This window comes from Ambystoma mexicanum, chromosome 12 (genome assembly GCF_040938575.1).
Source record: "Ambystoma mexicanum isolate Mex_15411 chromosome 12, UKY_AmexF1_1, whole genome shotgun sequence".
Taxonomy (NCBI): domain Eukaryota; kingdom Metazoa; phylum Chordata; class Amphibia; order Caudata; family Ambystomatidae; genus Ambystoma; species Ambystoma mexicanum.
Window position 1 is genome coordinate 854,625,506 of NC_090936.1, and position 21,318 is coordinate 854,646,823.

General features: G+C 46.1%; 1 protein-coding gene across 4 annotated transcripts in view; it reads right to left on the bottom strand.

The window, feature by feature from the left end:
• CEP290 (centrosomal protein 290) overlaps window positions 1-21,318 on the bottom strand; it is a 3,224,991-nt gene that overhangs the window by 2,553,060 nt on the left and 650,613 nt on the right. For all 4 annotated transcript variants that reach the window (XM_069629332.1, XM_069629331.1, XM_069629333.1 and 1 more), the window contains one exon: window positions 11,862-12,004. In XM_069629332.1, the coding sequence (XP_069485433.1) occupies window positions 11,862-12,004 (143 nt within the window). The remainder of the gene's footprint in view (window positions 1-11,861; window positions 12,005-21,318) is intronic.

The following is a 21,318-nucleotide window of genomic DNA, read 5'->3' on the forward strand; positions in this document are numbered from 1 at the left end:
GGTGGACCTTGGTCGAGGATATCCGTAAGGTCATGCTGAAGAAAATCCCCTGGGGGAGCAGACCACCCCAAGTACTCGGTGACCCTAGACATAAGGCGCCGGTACGAGGAGTGCCAGGCTCAGGCCTACAAAACTCCACCTCCGGAGAGGTGTCCAGACCACTGGCATCATGCAGGGACTGACGCAAGTCCTCAATTTGGCTATGGCCCGAGAGAATCTCATCTGGCACCGTATCAGGAACCATGCCATCATCAGAGCCCTCATCCACCTCTGAAATGTACTCAAGATGGCGGTAAGAGGGCACAGAATGGGGAACAAAGCCATGCTTGACCTTGGCCAGAACCTTTCTAGGAGGTTCCACTGTGCCCTGGGGTACCCCCGTCGAAACAACGCGTCGAGTGAATCGGCGCCGAACGGGGCGCAGACAGCATCGACGGCGTCGACACAGGCCTCGAGGGCGGAGCCCCGAGTGTGTCCCTCTACAGCCTGGGCGCCGATGGCGTCGACTACTTCTTCGGAGGCGGAACCTCAAAAGAGTCCGTCGACTACCTCGACGTCTTCCTCGAAGACACCACAGGTGCACACGGTCTCGAGCACGTCGAGAACCGGGACCTGGAACGGGCATGACGAGAACGATTCCCCTTGTCCGAGCGGGACCTTCCCCGCGAATCGTGCCGACCACCCGAGCCCGAAGGCGTACGAGCAGTGTCTCTCGACCGATCACGACCGACCCCACTCGGAGGCACGGACGGACAAGTGCCCTGCGATTCGAGAATCGCTAGCATTTTCTTACCGAAGGAAGCCCATTCCTCTGGCGTCACATGCTTGGTTGGATAAGCGACCCGCCGACGGGCGGAGTCCTCTGATGAGGACGGGGAAGGCAACCGATGACGGGGCTTCCGGGAGTGCCTCAAAGAGGCAGAGGAGTGGCGGGACCTACTCCGGGACTGAGACCCACTGGACTTCCGACGACGATGCAGAGAGTCGCCCCTCGAATCGTCTGTTGAAAGCCCCGCAGACCTCGACTTACGTGGCTTGAACACCTTACCTACCGACAGTTTCTTCTTGCGCTCCCGCAAGGCTTTGGACGTAAGCGACTGGCAGTCGACACAATCATCCGTGTCATGGGCCTCCCCAAGGCACCAGAGGCAGGCGTTGTGCGAGTCCGTCACTGACATCATGGAACCACAGTCCCCGCACTTCTTAAAGCCCGGACGCGGGGTGGAAGACGAGGTAGACATCACAAAGGTTAACTTCACAAACAAACAGGTTCGAAGAACTGATAAAGAACAGAAACTCCAAAGAGTCGAGGCGCGCCGAGACCTCCGAAGCGAACACGTTCGCAGAAAAAACGGAACTGAGGCTACGGGCGTCGTGCGTCCTACTGATAACATCCAGTGACGTCGGCCATCGGAGGAGGTCCTCGAGGGTGGCTTATCGACGTCATGGACACAGGATGCCGAAAGATTTGCCGAAGCAGCACAGCTGTGGTGATTACTGTCATAGATATGGAATACGTCGGAGGACCCAATCCCCTTGAAATACAGGTATTTATAATTGATGTTCAGCATTACATCGCTGAGATTAGTTGGTGGAACACCCATGTTCCCGGAAATTCAGAATGCGTGATATTAGAGATAATATATATGTGTACATCATATGTAGGTGAAAGGGGTGTCCCCTATTTGCCAAACCCAGCCTAATATTGCCAAAAATTAGCTATCAAACGGCAAGTTAGTCTTGATGCACCATTTAAAATCTTAATTTCATAATGGAAGAAAGAAAAATAACCCAAATACAAGGCTGGAAACAAAGGGATTTAAAACCCTAGGACTGAGAAAATTTTGAGAATCCTTTGTGTTTCATATGAGAAGAAACAGTAAAGACATTTGTCCTTTTGAAGTCTAGTGGAAAGTGTGATGAATCTGAAGGTGTCCTCATTTCTTTCCTCAATATATATTCCTCCCAGGGGTCCAGGGAAAGTCAACGCTATCGGATCCTGACCCTGGGGGTGGATATGCGAGGGAGGATCACTTGGGTGGTAGAGGATAGGGGAGTGGGGAATGAGGCATCCTTGGGTGAGACATAGTAGCCCCCATTGCCCTTTCACAATGGGTCCACTGTCCCCCAAGCTTTTATAGGCTATTGTCAATCCTTTCCCTATTTCTTTCCCTAAAACATTCCCCATTAGACCCCAGTTTGGTACTGGGACGAGGGTGAGACCAACTAGAGAAACACATCCTCTCTTTATTGACACACACATATATACATATATATCACCAGTTATGTACTGAGACAAGGAGGAGGCCAGCAAGAGTAATGCAGGACTCCTGATTCAGCATTGAGTGGTCTAGTCCTTTTTAGACCAATAAACCTGGCAGGAGGTTTAAAAGCAGGAAGTAAGGCAAAAATTGAGTCAGCTGTGGAAGCAGGTCTACAGACTGCTGGAAGAGACCAGCCCATTCCTGGAAGGCAGCGTAGCAAGCAGAGTGCTTGGGAACCCCTGGAAGATGCAGAGTATATGCAGCGGGAGGCGATCTGAAGGAAGCTGAAGACCGGTAGCAGACCAGGGAAAAGGAACAGGCCTGACCAGGCGAAGCAGTCATGTGAGTCTCGAGCTGCAAGAAAAGCATCAGTGTGTGAGCGAAGTCACAGAGCCGCTGAGGAGACGGAGTGAGGCACCACACGAGAGAGAGAGAGAGAGAGAGAGAGAGCACTTGTGATGGCTGTAGGCCTCGCTGGAACGCCGTAGGCTCTGAACGGTGAGTCAACCAAGGAAGGGGGGGGGGGCGGCAGGCGAGCACGCGAATCCTTTAATGAATGCCAATTTGAATGAAAGCAAGTACTTTTTGAATACCGATCAGAATGAAAATGAAAGTAAGCATTTTGCGCGGTTTGTGGAACAAGTACTGATGTGAAAGTACATTAAGTGAACGGTGGCAAAACAAGTTATGATAAAGCATCTGTAACGCTCACCTGATTCCCGTAGAGGCGCCGGTCTTGACTGGGCGTATACCGTATCTTCAAAGGTGATGTGTAACACACGGCTGGCTCTTTGGGCTGGACCTCTGTGCACTGTATGTCTGACTCGAAGGGTAAGATGTCTGCAGATAGAAAATATGGGATTAAGGAACTGGGTTATTGAATGGATAAGGGAGCAGGCCTCTTGACTTCAGAGGACTGCTGTCCGTCGTTTACTGCACGAACGGTAAGTTTCGAGTAATTCTAATGTCTTTAAAGTCTTTAGTAATGATGTTTCTTGTTTTGCAGGGTTCCGGCGTTGGCGGATGACAGGCTGAAGTGAGTTGAAGATGGAGCCCGTGTGATGAATAGAAGCGCCTGGAAGCACGTAAGTAAGCGCTTGTTGCCTGCTTCACGATGCGCTCTAACTGTCTTTTTATTTTGCAGGTACAAGTTCGGAGCGGCTGCCGGGTGCCGGAATACCCACTGGGTTAGATGTGGAAAGGAGTAATGGCACGTGAGTATTAAAGTTCCCCAATGTCTTTAAACGCACCTTGTTTTGTCTTTCAGATGCGGGATGCAGCGCCGAAGAGTAGGTAAGCCTTTGTCTTTCAGATGCCGGAATGCAGCGCGAGGCGTTGGTGACAGCCGATGGACCAGGTAAGTGAAGAGCTGTCACTGAAGACCGTAATGCTAACCTGTTCTTTCTTGTCTTTATAGGTGTTGCTGAAGACTGGATTCAGGATGGTAAGCCTTTTTCCTTAGGCCCAGGATCAGATACAGAAGACACGAAGAGCGTTCTGCTGCAGAGGATGCAGAATAACACAAAGCAAGATTCATCCATCGGGTGTGGTTTAAATAGCCTCCTGTAGTGCTTAGGTGTCTCCTTCCACAGCCACGCCTAGGTAAGAAAAGAGTTCCTGCTTTCCAGAAGAGTTCCAGTGTTCTGAATCTAGGGAGTGGCTCCTGCCCCACCCAACAGGAAAAGTAGTTCCAAACAGAAGAGGATCAGAGGCTCAACTGGCAGGCAAGTAAGCAGCATGGTCTGCTGCAGGTAAGTCCACCCAAGCATTATGAGCCCGGCGCTTCCAGCGCTGGGACTGGGCATATTTATGAGCCTGGTGCCACTGGCGCCAGGACTGGGTCCAAAAGGTCCCAATTGGGACTGGTTGGCACTCGGAACCAGGGTTATGGATCTGCTTCCAAGGGAGTTGGGAAAACCCTGACCTTTTGGAAGCAGAGATCATGACAGCATCATGAGGATGTGAAATAAGAATGATTCAAGCACCACTATAAAGCTGGAGCAGTGGCAACGTGCCAATGAAGAAGCAAGTAAGGTGTGTTGGTTGCGCGACCTGTAATGGGTGTACTGTGTGGTCTGACACTGCGCCTAGACCGAGTGCACCCCTCTATGGAAAAGCCACTGAAAGCACCCACAAAAAAGCTTGTGTTGAATAGCAGGGATATCTTGTGTGATCTGAAATTAAGCAACTGAACTATATGAAATTGGTGAAAGGTAACCAAATCAGAAGAGTAGAGAAGTGTCCCAAGGAATTGCATTGTTTTGCAAATTTGAACGACTTAAAAGCTTTGGGAAGGAAACCCCTTTGCATTGTGAGCTATTTTGAACTTGGGGAAGGCAACCCCCTTTTACAAACCAGAAGGTGAAGAAGCTCTGACCTTTTATTTGAACACTACTTGATGCCGACATCCCTACACATTGTATACAATTAGATGTGAGGGCAAGTATAGGTTTTAGACACACACAGACATTTGCTTTGGACTTCCTGAAAGACTATCCTTTGTTTTCTTTAGGTAGGGAAATCCCACCTTAGCATAGGGCAAGTTGGCCTTTTTCCAACCATCCATTTAATTTAATAAAAGTGTATTGCACAAACTTTATTCAGTTGTCTGTCTACTTCATTATGCCTTCACAAAAGAAGAAACACCCTAGTGTTGGAACATTATTTTCTTGAATCCTTTGGAAGCCCACGTGGCTGAGCACATTTATGTTACATTGAAGAACACTATTTTCACCATTTGTTAGATAATGGTGTGTGTGAGGGACAGAGTTAGGTTTTGGGGACGTGACTGGGGCAGACGTTATACTTTTGGGCATACTGACTGTTTTCACTAATTCTTTTGAGGCAGGGAAAGCCCTCTTAGATTTAGGAATATAGAGGACGTGTCCCCAACCTTTTCTGATCAATAAAAGTCTATACCTAAAAACATGCCACCCTTATGACCGAGCCTTACTTCTGGTCTCTCACAATATATAAAATACATGTTCTGTAAAAAATAGATAATAAATATCCAATTTATACATCTAGAATGTCAACTAATCACAGAAAAACACACGCAATATTAACGCTGTCTTACTACTGTAAAATGTAACGAAATCCAGCCTTTGAAGGAAACCACATATGCTATTATTAGGGCGTTATTATGACCATTATAAAGCTTTCCCCGAGGTTCATCAGAATGTAGCCACTCAGAATCATGCACAAAACTCGATAAGTAGATTCCAAGATGGGATGGCCGCGGGATGGGAGAGGACGTGAAGTCAAGCTCTCCCTCCAGGCCTCAATGAAGCAATCATTTGAAGCAAGCAGAGCACCCCTTTGTGGCGGCAAACCCCACAGTAAAGTTGTCTTGGACCAGGGGAGCAGGTCGGTTCAACCCGACTAGAAGAAGTGACAGCCGGGAACATGATCAAAGTGCCGCCGGATCAGCAGAGATCAGCGTTGCTGTAGCTGTGTGCGGAGGGACAGCCCGGATACCCCTGGGGGTGCTGCAAGGCGGATCACTCCTTCAGAAGAAGCCTGGAGTGCCGTGGTGCTGCGACATCCAACTCGAGCAGAGGCGGTAGTCGCAGCAGAGAAGGCGGCCATGATTGCGGCTGGTGGCTGAAGTGATGGTAGGTGGGGCGAACGACCCGCGGCTTAAGCCAAGGTGCTGCGGGCAGAGGAGCACAGCAGACACATGGCTCATGCCCCCACCCCCCATCAGATACATTAAGAACAGTTGGGCCCACTGGTAGCGGCAGGAGGCCCTTGGTTGAGAGAGACGGCAGCAGTGATTTTGTCAATGGGGAGGGGCTGCATCCCATAGACTGTCACGCAGATTTCTCCCAGCATTGTGGGAGAAGGACTGGGCCGCACACAGTGCTGGTGAGGTTGGTAAGGCTCAGTACATCCTGTTGGACCCCAGTGGGAGAGGCCAATGGCTACAGATGGCCCCCTGGCATTGAAGGCTGGCTTGAGTCAGAGTAGCAGTGGTGAGGGCTCACCCAGGGCAGCGTGAATGGCGCTGCAGATGAAGAAGCCCAGGGGAGGCATGTGGCGAACAGGGGACCGGCAGATACTGCATACTAAGGCAAAGTCACCACTGGGGAGACATCATGCAGTTCTCCTGCAGCCTCCTGCACCCAAGACTCCAGAAGGGGGCCTTCAACGGAGCTGTAGGCAACAGGTGGTGGGAGTAGGGGCCAAGATCAGACAGGAACCCGCAGGGACGCAGTCCCCGCACGCTAATGGAGATAACATGGTGGCTAGCAGGGAAGAACTGATCAAATGCCTGAAAGATTTTAGGACCTGCTCACATCCTCTTTCCAGGAACTTGGAGAAGAGATCAAGCAGTTCACCAGGGAGGTGAAAGCTAAAATCGGAAATCAAGATGTGCGGCTGAAAAGGGCTTTACTTGGTTCCAAGATTATGGTATGGGTGTGTAACACGGTCACATCCGGGTAGTGTGGTGCCCCGGGATCTTTTGGATTAAGGATTCATAACAATGTCCGGGAGATTAACTCGCCGATCAAACAGAAAAAGCTAGTAATGTATATGAAGACGGAGAACATTTATGTGTTAATGCTATAAGAGACGCATATCAGAAAGCAGGATAGACCTGTGGGGAAGCTAGTGCACTACTCGCGGGTGGGTAGGCTAGTGCACTATTCGCGGGTCTATCAAGCCAATGCACAGGGGAAAGACATGTGGGGTGTTGGTGGCCTTCAGGGACTCCCCGACTTTACAGGTTATGAGTACGGTCGGTACCTGTTCGTTAGAGCTCGCACAGAATGACAGAGTTAGCCTAGCCTAGCCTCCGTGTATGCTCCCAATATTGGCCAGGATGGCTTCCTGAGAGAGGTTCTCACCTTGTTGGACAAATTTGCTGATGGAGAGATCATCCTAGTGGGTGACTTTAATGTGGCCTGTGTCCCAAGATTGACAGAAGCTTGGAAGGGGCAAGGCCCACACCAGCCCCGTCGAAGGCACAGAGAAAGATGTGAGGGGCTGTTTCTTTGGAATACCTGGAGGATCCTAAAGGGGGAGGAGCAAGGGTATACATATTATTCAATGTACACAATACAACGTCACAAATTATATATGGGTGACTCCTGGACTCATGGGGAGGGCAGTGGGCATGGGGTTGGACCCAATGTCAATATCGGATCATGACCCCTTATGAATTATGTTTAGCTCACATGGGATCGGGTAGAAGATGTGGGGATGGGGATGTCCCAATTACATTCTGTGGGCCCCGGCTCTGGCAGAAGAGATGGGGAAAAGATTGAGCAATATTTTAGAAAGAATGACATGCCGGAGGTTGGTCAGGCGACGGTGTAGGACTCCCTCAAAGCAGTGCTGAGGGGGGAAATCATAGCTATAAAGGCCAGATGGCAATGGGCACGGCTGAAAAAAGGAGCTCGATGACCGGTTGCATGAGCACAGGCAGTCATTAAGTGAGTAACAGACAAGAGAGTTGCAAAGGGAATACCAATATATCCAGGGCTAGTTAGACCTACTACGGACCCGCAGAGCGGAGAAGGCCCTTTCGTATGCGAAGTAGAGATATTATGTGGGGGTGTACAGGGCAGATCGACTGTTGGCTCGACAGTTTAAGGGGAGACTGGCAGCTCAGATAGTCTTGAAGGTCATGTCAGAAGCTGGAGAAATGGTTACCGAGAACGGGCGATAGAAGGCTGTGAAAGTTTCCACTATGAGAGGCTTTACTCCTCGGACCTCCCTGATGAACGGGGGAAAGATGCATATTTGGATCTAGTTCAGCTGCCTAAGCTCTCAACTGACTAACATGGAAAGGGACGACCTGGAAGGGGATACTCAGGTGGAGGAGGTTGGGGAGGCAATTAAGTCTCTCCCACTCAACAAGGCGCCAGGGCCGGGTGCTTATACAGCCCTATTCTGTAAAGAGTTAGGGTCAAAACTCTAGCCTCGGTTAACCCGCCTGTTTAATAAATTCTGGGAGACAGGGGCGGTCAATGGAAGAGGCAAATACAGTTTTTCTCAACCCAGCAAGGACCCCACTAGCTGTGGGTCATTCAGACCCAATCGCTAATGAACCTGGATGCAAAAATGTGTACCAAAATACTGGCCGGGAGTCTGGCCCCATTGCTTTCCAAGTTGGTTGCCCCTGACCAGGCAGGATTTATCAAGCAGACACTTGCGGTCATATTGGCCTTGGATGCCAAAAAAGTATTTGATCGCGTAGAATGGTTGTTTCTCTTCCAGGCCCCGATTTGCATGGGATTTGGGCCAAAACGTTTGCAATTTACACGGGCTAACTATAGCTCTCCCTTGATACGACTAGCAATCAACAGCCACCTATGTAGGCAGATCCCCCTTACCCAGGGGTACGAAACAAGCTGCCCTCTTCCTCTTTTCTCTATGCCCAACGCCTTGAGCCTTTTCTAATGAGAATCTGCGCAACCAAGGGTGGTATGTGGGGTTTGGTTCTACAGGGAAATGCATCAGATTATGGCATATGCGGATGATATGCTGCTGGCCCTTACTGAGCCGAAATCATCCCTGGAAGCATTGGGGGTGGAGCTGGAGGGTTTTGGTAAAGTCGCAGGGTTGAAAGCGAACATCAGAGATACTGAACCTCTCTTTGGGACTAGAAGAAAAGGATAGAATACTAGGTAAAACTATGTTCAAATGGGCCACGGGGGAATGTGGGGAGGGTTAAAGTGCTGGGGGGGTAGTCATCACTAAATCGTTGGATCAAATGTATGGCGTAAATTACCCAGCCCTGCTGCAAAAGGTAAAAGAGGAAGTGTCTAGATGGAAGCCCTTGACCATATCATGGCTGGGGAGAATAGCCACAGTGAAGATGGCTGTCGGATTCTATATCATTTTCAAGCGCTCCACATAGCTCCCCACAGCTCTTTCTTCAATTCCCTCCGGAAGATCATTATGCCATTTATATGGCGAAACAAAGGCCTAAGAGTTGAGATCAGAACGATGATGGCAGCAAGAGAGCGGGAGGTTTGGGGGTACTAAACTTCCAGAAGTATTATCAGGCGGCGCAGCTCAGGGTCATTAGGGAATGGTTAATGGTGAGCACGCATGGACAGGGCGGTAGCGGCTACCTCGCTGCAGTGAGCCTTGTGGCTAATAGGATGGATAGACCACCTAATATGCGCATGAGTCGAATACTTTCCGTGGTGGGGGGGATGTGTGGGACTCCCTGGTGGCGCGTGGAGCACCGTCGACCCCTCATTCTCCCTTTACGCCACTATTCAGGAAGTCTCAGTTTACACCGGGAGAGGAGCCAGGGACATTTCAGCAGCCAAAGAGGGCGGGATGCACAAAAGCGGGACATGTATGAAGGCCCCGATATAATGACATTCGAACAATGCAAACAGAACTTTGGGGTGACAGAAAAAGACAGGCATTGTTACTAACAGCTCAGGCACTGGCTGGCTAACAGCTGTTTGGGAGGCAGCGACTAGACCTCACTGCTTTTGAGAAATTCATAACTGGCTCAAAAAAGCGGATACTCTGCCTTTACAAGCTAGTAAGCTAGTACAGGAGAATCTCACGCACCATAAGTAGCGGTACATGTCGAAGTGGGAAAGTACCCTGGGTTGAGAAATATCATAAGAATATTGGGAGGATATGTGGCACAATATACCCAAACTAACACGCTTGATTCAAGTAAGAGAGGCATGTTATAGGATAATGCTACAGTGGCATTATAGACCAGAGGTGTTGCACAGAATGTTCCCGAATACATCGCCTCACTGTTGGCGCGGGTGTACGGTCAAGGGCTCATGGACACACATATGGTGGGAATGCCCGAGGATTCGACCCTTCTGGCTAAAAGTTATTAAGCAAATGGAAGGTATATTTGGAATCAGCAGCGGCTTGGGTCCCAAGGAGTGGATTTTGGGACTGGGGGACACAGTGGATTGTTTAATGTCAATGGAACAAAATGAGGCGTTTATGGTGCTCTTAGTTGCTGGTTGGTTGGCGGTGGTGCTTAATTGGAAGAGATAACCTCTAACAGAGTGGATTCATAAGGAATGGAAGTTCCTGGCGACAAAATGGGTCACATACAGGATCCAGGGGGCCCAGGAGGCGTTCAGGCGGGACTGGGGGATGGTCTTGGCGCATTTGCAAAGCAACTAAGTTTCAGTGGTCCATGTATAATTTGAAGATTAGGACTTTGTCTGAGAAGGCTGTCTGTTGGCCATAGGGCCAGGGGGAGATGGGATGGCTTAGCCTTGGTTGTGCGGGGGAGGGAGCAATGAGGGTGGGGGGGGCAATCGTGTTGAGTTATGATGTTTCTTGCTTTGTTATATGCCAAAACAAAATATAAAACTTTTTTTTTTTAAAGAACTCGAGAATTATTCTAGTCTCAAACTCTGTATCAGGGGACATTTTACCATAATGTGTTTCAGCGATTTTATTTCTGTACCATTTTTACAGAATCTGCAAGTACTTGATGCAGTAAGCTAGGTGTTCCTGATGTTAATTATCCCTGTGGATCAAGTTTAGTCTGAATCTTAGAAAAACATTTCTATATCTTGCATCAGGAAACAACTCCAGATATCTAGAGAGCAAACCATATTTTGTATTTTCTTTACCTAATAAAAACCTACCCCCGTAGGGAGACATTAATAATTATCCCCTGCTACAGTAAGATCTGTTCATTTCAAAAAAGTTCAGGAAAAGGAGACATCAAGGAAGACCTTTTCATTTCAAGGTTACCTCTTCCAACCATGTCTGAACTGAATAAGAACTCAAAATGAGCAAAACGAATATACATGATAGCAGAATATGTGCGAAAAGAGTCATACATCCTACGATCATTGGCTATTAAATCCTGTAAGACATTCAGTTTTAGAATAGAAATATTTGGCGGACTGTCACACAGTGACTAAGAAGGAATCCCTTGATGTAAATACTCACAATATACGACTAGTTCTTGATACATTTTAAAAAGTTCAGCTTGACTGAAAAGAGAATTTGAGGTATTCTGCAAAAAGTAGGTTTTTGGACAAAAAAATAGCGGCTTTAATTATTTGCCAACTGATTTCTTCACAGTGCCCTTCTGACAGAGATTGCAATGTTCTCCAACGGCATTCAAGACAGTGAAAAATTCTTCAAATGTAGTGGTTCAAAAGTGAACCAGTAACTAATAGCTTGAGTGTCACGCAAGCTCCAAAGAACAAGGACCAGGCTTGCCCTAAAAGCCAATTTAAGACTAGGATATAAAAATTTTGGTGAAAGGCAGGTGGTTCTTCTGTGTAGAAACAGAGTATAGTTCTTGATTCAGCTCTCTCAAATACTGTACATCATTAAAAATGTCGAGAAACCTACAATGAATTTCCAGAAGACAAACTGAATAACTATGGCGTTATACTTTATCTGATGCTGGTTATGTTACATCACTAGAGATAGCTTGACTAATTTCTTCTCGTGCTAAAAAGCATTTTGGATGGAATCTCGCTTTACAAAAGCAAATCCCTGACTGAAAAAACATAGTTCGAGAAAGTACCACCATAAAGTTGCAGTGAAAATACATAAAGCTAGAGGAAAGTCAGTCAATGCAATAAGTAAGTCTAAAGATATTAAGTCATGCAATGGAATACTTACATTAACTAATCGCTCAAGACTAGGGATCACAAGAGAGGTCTCTGCACCTTTAATAGCAGAGTCTTTCTGTGTTTCTTTGATAGCTTGCAGTATTTCTCTCATTCCTTGTTCATGTTGCCTATTTTCTTCAGATAACTCTTTCACTAAAAATTGCAAAAATAAAAATCCCATTTGTTAGCTCGGTGAAATACATAGAAAAACAAACTGTTTATGCTCCCCTGAAACACTGCAGTTCAATGATTCAGAAGTTACTAAAACCTCATTGTGGAAACTGAGAAAATGGTGTACAGTGGCCTCATATTCATGCAAGGTTACAAAATAAAGTGATCAGCCCATAATTCCACTCAGAAGCATACCCCCAAAACTCTGGTAATTTGGTGCATGAAACCCTTCAGGTTAGAGTAGCTGGTTACAGATGAGTTAAAAATAGTGGCGGGTTGACTATCATGCAGTCACTCACTAACCCAGACCACACTGACTTTATTAAAGCAAAGGAATATTTTTGAAAACATTACATAATGCTGCATTTACTAGACCAGACCAACAGATCCCCAAATCTATTCCTGCTAGTGATGGTAGTTTCAGAAAAAGCTTTTGATAGTGCAGACTTTAATTTTGGTGCACATATTAAGATGATTATGGTAGATTAAAATGTACCCATATTGATCAAAGGGGTAGTGGCGGTTAAAGAGGGGTTGGGTTGAGGGCCTCGCCAGGGGTGCTTGTTATCTCCTCCTTTATTCCCCCTAGTTCATCGAACTGCTAGCAGAAATACAACTGGAAAACCTGATCAGTAGGGGGATAAAATTGATAACTACCAAGACAAGGTTAGTCTTTTTGCAGACAGTATTGTTCCGTTTATTACTGATTTGCTAAGTGTGCTGGAGGACAGCCAATTAGAACTTGAAGAATTTCGGAATGTACTGGGGTACAAAATGAACTCTTCTAAACTGAGTTACTAAATCTCACGGTTCCTGAAAGTGAATAAATTCCACTCCATCAATATTGGCCCATATTTTTCAAAACTCTATAGAGCCAATTATATACTTCTGTTTAAGGTTTTTAAAAAGGATCCCAGAAATTAGAGGGTACTACGTTTATCTTGTTTTCGAAGACACCCGATTATTAAAATGAACATTTTACCCAGGATGAGCTCCCTTTTCCAACTTGCCCCATTACCTTGCAGACAAAAAGAACTTCAGGAGAGGCAAACTCAGATCTTGACCTGCATCTGGGATGGCAAGAAAACGTGCATAGGAAAGAAGATCCTATTGGTGACTAATGAATACAATAGGTTAAGATGTCCCATATGTATACATACTATCTGGCAGTCAAAATCTAGACAACTGCTGAATGGATGCAGGCATTGTGCAAAAAGTATTGGTTGTTCTGAAAGCAGGTAGAAGCAGGCTAAAACATTCAGATTCAACTTTGCCTACTTCCTCTTGAACACATTGTTCTGCCTCTCCATTCATGTCTCCTCCAACCTTCTTCTGCAAGCATTCCTCTGCTTCTCCCTTGATGTCATATCCCACGTCCTCCTAAACACATTACTCCATCACTCCATTTATGTCATTTTCCTCTTCCTCTATATTCATTATTTTCCTCCTTTAGCTAGCTCTTCAGTCACCTCACTCATACCGTTTCCTTTCACCATCACTTTACTGCGCTTCACCTCCCCTTCTCTAGCTTTCTAGTTACTACTCTCCAGCCACCTTCCTCCTGTTATTCCTCCTTCTGCAACTGTAGGGGAGGACTGGTCCAGGAGACCCCTCTCGCCTGCGTTTTCTCCCCAGATGAGGGCTATGGCTCATTGGGCATTCCCTCGTGCCACCCGGGCCCAGGTGGTGGAGGGCTCACCCGCTGGAGACATTGCCCACACGTATCGAGTGCCCACACGTATTGATTGCCACACAAATTTAGCTAGGCCCAGAAACCATTTTTTGCCCGGTAAAGATGGTGTGAGCTCTATGTACTCCACCGACCCAACTACTACCTCATTTACTGCGAATGTATATGCATGTAACTAAAATACTGTAGCTGCTAGAACATAATGTACAAATATGGTGCTCGGACTGGGTATAATCGAGACACATCCAGCAAAGTTAAATGCATGTTTTAAAGTGATTTTGAATAAGTATTATAGAAAGTGTTCAAATGTTTGTGATGTCTTTACCTACATTCGGCAACACACGAGGGAGATACCTTTGTGAATGCGTACAAGGCCATTCCCCCTCCCACCCTGCGAAGGCTGCCAAGACATGAGAACAGAGGCCCGCTCTGCGCTACCCCACCTCCCCCGACTAGACTGGAGCCACTTCAAAGATTTGTAGCCCCCACTGCAGCACCCAAGGCCGCGGCCAGCCACCTGCATTATTTACAGCACAGCAGTAAACCTTTGTCTAAACTCAAGCGCCCCCTCGTAAACCCCACAACCCACCGGACCATCTTAGACTTATGGCCCTGTGCAATCAGGACACCCAACACTTTGACAACACGCAGCGGAACATCCATAACAACTTCTAACAAGGCAGAAAGACCTGTACCGCCCGTCCCAGGCCCCGAAGCTTAGCCCCTCGACCTATGGCCCCGGTCAACAGGACACGGGTAACCAGGCCTCGATATATTACCTCCAGACCCCTCACAAGGTGCATTCCTCCTGTGTTGCATTAACCTATAAAATAACCTATTGGAAGATTTACTAAAGAGAATAACACTGTAAATGACTGAATGACTGCGGTGTGCATGGCCGAGGGCAAGTAAGTCAGGAAAGGCATTCATCTCTGCCACAGGCCGCATTGGCACACCAACACCGCCCGGATGAACTTAAGCCGACCTGCCAGGCCCAGCCCAACCCACGAGGCTGACCAGTGACGTCCTTCAGCCAAGACCAACCACGCCGCAGCAGCACCTATAGTTAGTCGTCGCCACCCAATCCCAATGAACTTGTGCCCCCTATAGTATGTAGGTTTTGATGACGTTTTTTGTAAATATATACGCCTGTCTTTGCTATTGTCAGACAGAGCGCTCTCGGAGGTTGCAGAGTTCTTTGCATGCCCTATTCTGATTGATAAACTCCCATTTACGCTCACCCGCACTCTGTCTTGGCCTTATTCCCATCCTGGGAGAGTCCTTCATTGTCTCTCATTGCGGGGAGGATCGTGCTGTTTGGGGACGCTTGCTTTCACAATCACCTCCAATTCTCTGCACCGGCACCAAGTGTCTCTTAAACTGCCACCGGCACCAATGGTGTATTCAGATCCAGTGGTGTATTCAGATATAACAATACCAGAAGTTTTTAAAATGACCGCGAAAGAAGAACGTTTCCACCATGCCACAACGGAAATAAATAATGAAAAAATCATAATATTTTCGACTGCTGCCAACTTTGTACATCTCAGTCAAAGTCAACATTGGCAAAGTGACGCAACATTTAAAGTGTGCCCGCAACCATTTCAACAGTTTTTCACAGTTCATGGAACAATTAATAACAAAATCATACCACTTGTATATGTTTTCATGCCGAGAAAAAATGAAGAAACCTATAAAATCGTGTTTAGTAAAATTAAAGAGACTGCACCTGATTCACATCCAAATACAATAATCATGGACTATGAAATCGCACAAATTAAGGCATTTCAATCAGTGTACAAAGAAACAAGGGTACAAGGGTGTTTTTTTTCATTTTACAAATTACAAAAACTAGGATTAAGCACGAAATATACAGAGGACAGTTCTCACCAATACAACATAAAAAAACCTTTTTGCTTTGCCTTTTGTAAAAGAGGATCATGTTGTACAATTTTACGAACATTTGATTGAAAGTGAGTACTATAAGAATCATGAGGAGGAAAATTCAGACTTATTGGACTATATAGAGAACACTTGGATAGGACAATTGACACCTAGTGGAGCAAGACGAAGGTCAAAATTCCCTGTAACGTTGTGGAATTGCTACCAAGCAACGTTAGAAGGTAAACCACGTACCAATAATGCATTAGAAGGATGGCACAGCAGATTAAATACAAATTTCAATATAAAATTTGTGGCATTTTTTGAAAGAATTAAAGAATGAACACCACCAAGAATTTCGCATATCTCAAACACTGTCATTGGCAAACCAGGAACCAAAAAGAAATAAATACAGAGATTATGAACAAAAACTAGAACTAATACAAGAATTTGACGAGCAGAATAAAGAAAACTTCATCAATTCGATTGCATTTAATTTAAAATGTTAAAAAAAAGTACGTTTCCGAAGCATCTACAATCCAAAGTGGCACATGCGAGACGAATCCAAAAACGCCAAACGGAAACTCCATAAATCCAAAAGTGCAAAAAACAATTCATGGAAAAATGCAAAAAAAAGAAACCCAAGAAAAAATCCAAACATGAAAATGGAACAGTAAAATCTAACACGGAAGAAAAAGTGCAACTCCATAGAAACCAGAAGAAAAAGAAACAGAATCCAAGATGCATGGAAAAAAACCATAAAATCCACATAATCCAATGTAAAAAAATTCGATAGATCCAAAAAAATCCAGTAAAAAAAAAAGAAATTACAAAAATCCATGAACGGAGCAACGGAGACGCGTACGCAAAAGAAACGGTTTGGAAATTAACTTTAAAAATGGCGCCTACGTATACGTACGCACAGGTAACGTACGTACATAAACAAAAACAAATAAGACAATAATAGTTATATGAACATTTGTTATACAATAGTGCCATGTAATGGACAAAATATATATTAGATGTTCAATTTGAAAATTGTATGTTATTTATTAAATGTTATTTAATATTACATTTAAAGTTATACATTTTAAAAGTTAATATACAGTATAAAATAAAAAAGTGCATTGAATGATATACATTTTAAAAGTTATTATACATTGTAAAGTTAACCATTTAAAAAAATAAATACACAAATGCTTACCTTAACATTGCATGCATTCATATTTTGCATTAATTAATCTTTTTGAAAAAATATAGAAAAAAATGCGACATTTTTTTCGACTAAATATTTGACATTTTGACTTTCAAAAATATTGCATTCGAAAAAATGACTGCACACCCTTTCTTCTATGCATTTACTCTATCAGAATTGCCCATGGACCTAGTATGATAGCAACTTTGTCGGTCTCCTCCCCGCCCCTTACTTGTCCCCCCCACCCTAGCACATCTGAAATGTCGTCAGGCCTAGTACGATAGTCGCTTGTTTTGTTCCTCACCTCCCTTTCTGCACCCTGCTCCCTCACCCTTTGTTTCATCCGGCTTTACCAGAAATTTCCCCAGGCTTAGTACGGTGGTCACCTGTCTGTTTCCATTTCCTTCCCACTCTCCCCCTCCATTCCTTATCCATGTCTTAGCTCTTGCACTATCTGAAATGTTGTCAGGCCGAGTACGATAGTTAATTTCACATCCTTACTGTTCATGGCCTGTAATAATGTCATTGTATTTTCCCTTGTTCCCTCCCTTGCCTTGAAGCACTTTGAAACACATTGTGTATAGGCGCTATATAAATAGACGATAATATCATATAATACCTCAGTTTCCCCTTTTTTCCCCCAAGCTGCACAGGAAAACAGAGAAAAGGGGCCAATAAGCACATAAGAAGTTAAAACATCAATAAGCTTCCAGCGGAAAGAAAAACATTGTGAAGACACCACAATAAGTAGCATCAGAAAAGATTTTTTTCTTTTTTTTTTAGCAAACATGCAGCATGAAATACAGAGAATTGTCATCAAAGGACCATCACCAAGTCTCAACCCAAGAGAAGGTAAGCACCAACCAACAGCTTTCTGAGCTGGGACAAACGGGAGGGGAGATGAGGAATCTGCGGGAGAAGAATACATAGAAAGAACAATACGCTAAGTAATTTCTGCCTTTCTCCTGCAAATTCCTCATCGGATAGACTCACAAAGCAGTAGGGCAAAAGGAGGCCGCCAGAAAGTTATACCAACAGATTTTGCAGTTATACCAACAGATTTTGCAGCACCGACCTGCCAAAGCACGCATAAGCTACGCAGGCAACATCTAAACTATAGTGTTTAGTAAATGTATGAAGTGAAGACCATGTTGCTGCATGACAAATATCCCAAACAGGGACCCCCATTTGAAGGGCAGCTGACGCAGCAACCCATCTAATCTAGTGCATCCTGATGCCCGACTGCAGCTCCTTGCCTGCGGATGGGTAACACTCCACTATGCAGAATAAGATCCAAGATGACAATGTTTGTTTCGTTATTGCCAAACCTTTTCGTGCTAAAGAGAATGCCACTAAGAGTTCAGTTTTTCTGTATTCAGACGTCCTTGTGACGTAGATGCTTAGGGACCTCTTGGGATCTAGCCAATGGAAACGCTCCTCTTTCTTAGAAAGGTGTGGTGTCAGACAGAAGACTGGGAGATCTATGGACTGCGACAGATGAAATTCAGGCACTACCTTAGGGAGAAAGCCAGGTCTTACTCAAAGAGAGACTTTCTCCAGAAAGAAAATGCAGGAAAGGCGGTTTGAAATTCATTAAACCGCCTAGCAGATGTTATTGCAACTAAAAGTCTTTAAAGAAAGTAGTCGCAAATATCAAGTGTGCATGGGCTCGAAAGGAGCCACCATCAAAAATGTCAAAACCAGATTAAGGTCCGTAAGGAAGGCATGGTATCAAACAGTGAAGACAGACACACGTGATCACAGTTCAAGGGTGTTAATTGAACTTCAAAGGATTGGATGAACACCTATCTAACCCTAAATCTAAGGATGGGAGCAAGCTACAAGCATCAAAGTAAAAATAACAGTCCCAGTGGAGTCTTGTCAAAATAAAAAGGGCCTATACTAATACACCTATTGCCCATCCTTACTTCTAAATACAAATGGTGTGGGAAAATTATGTATGCAAAAGAAAGTGTTCAGAAAATAATAGCTCAGAAGGACTGAGTAAATGTGTTCCCTTCCCCATTCTTTCAGCCCAGGACAAGGTGGCACACACACTGGGTTCTGTGGCCAAAAGATGCAGTTCAGGACATAAGTCAGGGCTTTCTGCAACAAAGTCTTTCCCCAAAAATAAAGTATCTTGTTCGCAGGATGCCTGGACACAAACAAAACAGAGTGCCTTCTCTTCTTCAGGTTTTTTTTCAAAGTTCACACGTTTAAGGGTTCACGGTTTCCAACCGGTCCCCCTCAGCCAGGCTCAGACCACGGATTTCCCTCGTTAGGGCTCAGACCTCTTTAGCACAAAGTTTACAATTTGTCTCTCTTGTTCAGGCTTGGACTCCTTATTTACACGTTCACATATCTCGCTCAGCCGGGCTCGGACCTGTTGTTAACAATTCCTTCTTCCTTAGATAATCAAAGACTTTCGGCTGTGCAAGGCCTTTGCATGACCACTTCAATGTATTTCACATTAATTCCTTTGACACTTCCACACACCGGGTTTCTTTTGTTCTCGTAAACTCACCGGTTGCCGTGTTCATAGTTCCTCTGTATTTCGCCAGCATCGCCAGCAGCTTGCAGCCTGTCTTCTCCAGATTTCCTCTCTAGCCACGTCACAGCCTCTCTCCAGCACAGAGTCAGAGTCTCGGCTCCACGCGCACCTCCAGTCTCTCAAGGCTTCTTTCTGTACTCTGGCTTTCCAGGTCCTCTCCGTGCTCTCGACTTCTTCCAAAAAGCTTGTTGGGTTCTTGGATCCCTCCTTAATGTTCACACACAAGCGTCTCCCTCAGCCAGGCTCGAATCCCCCTCAGTTTTCAAGAAGAAATGGTTTTGACTTCCAGTCCCAGAATGCAGTTCCTTGGATTTTGCTCCCACTTCACCAACTCCCCGAAAACTGCATTCTCACAGTTTTAGAGCAACAGGAGCACAAGGTGGTGTTTGACTGAGGACAGGGTCCTACCATGTGCCCCTCAAAGGGCTGGGCCCAAGGGAAGAGCTCTGATGTGGGCGCCGCCAAGCAACCCCAGCTGCTCCTGGTTTGGCTTCCTGGAGGCAAAGCTCCCACTCCACACTGTAGCCTCCCTTGCACTCACAGGTCCAGTGTCTGGGCAGTTCTTCCGCCTACAGGCCTTCCCGGTTCTCTCCAGCTCGATTGGTCTCCCTCTGGCTTCACTGTACCCTCCAGCAACCCAAGCTCGCTGAGAGCGTGTTCGTGTGCTCTGCTTTTTATACTGGTCATGAGGTTTAACCAATTTTAGGTGTGGGTGTTTGAAAGGGAGGCCTGACTCTGCCTGTCTTCGTTAATGGGTCAAGATGGGGACTGCCCATAAGGATCCATAGTACATTGGTTCCTATAGGCAATTTTCATAGCACTGTTCCTCTTATTATTTGTCCTAACGGTTTTCGAAATTGGGGAAGGGGAGACAGGGTAAGATTCACAATATCCAGCTAGGATTGGAAAAAACTAGGATGATTGGTAATTAGGGAAAGGGGAATACCACGTCTCACCCGTGGGCATCCCACTCCCAATTTCCAAGGTTGCTCAAACCAGGTGATACTCCCGCACTAGTCCACCCCCAGGGTCTGGATCAAAAGGCGATAGCCGTGCCCTGCCTACCTGAGCAGAGGATCCAGGGAAAAATAAGTGAGAATACCCTCGGGTTTCTCACATTTCCCAATCTGGGACAAAAAAGGGAGTTTGCAGAAACTTATTTGCAAGGCCCTTCAGGAATTGTGCCATTATTGAGATCATAAATAGGAACCTTGATCCGGGACCTCTTGAACACAGACTAGGCTGCCAAATATTCTTGGACTGTGGTGACCTAAAGGCCTGCTGAGGCCAGTGATAGGAGAAACTCCATCACTGTAGTGGTGGGGCAAAAGATGAGGTCAGTCTCGCGCTCCCTGCACTACGCCTCAAATCATCTTCACCTGCGTACAAAGATCTTGTAGATGGTCTGCGTGCAGCCAGCAACACCTCAAGCACCTGCTCAGAGAGGTCCCAGTCATCATATCTCGTCCTCTCAAGAGCCACACATGAAGGTTGAGGGACTCCATGCTTGGGTGAAGCACCCGCCATTCCGATAGGGTTAGGAGAACCGAAGAGGTGGGCAGATGGTTAGATTCAGGAGATAAGAGTACCACGTCTTCCGTGCCCAGTCCGAGGGCCATCAGGATCACGGATGCTCGAAACCTCTTGAGCCTCCTGAGAACCCAAGAAATGACGGGAATCAGAAGGGAAGGCGTAGTGGAGAGGGAAGGTCCAGTCCACCAGAAACGAGTCCTGTAGCATGCCGGTCACTGGGAATTCCCTCAGGCAAAACTGCCTGCACTTCCTGTTATACTGTGTGGCAAACAGGTCCACCGTTGTGGTACCCCAGCAAGAGAAGACCTCCTCTAGGACTTTCTGGCACACTTCCCACTCGTGTGAGACCTTGTACTGCCTGCTCAGAGCATCCGCCAAGCTGTTCTCTGTCCCCGCCAGATGAACTGTCGAGAACGAGATACGGTTCTCCAATAACCAGAACCACA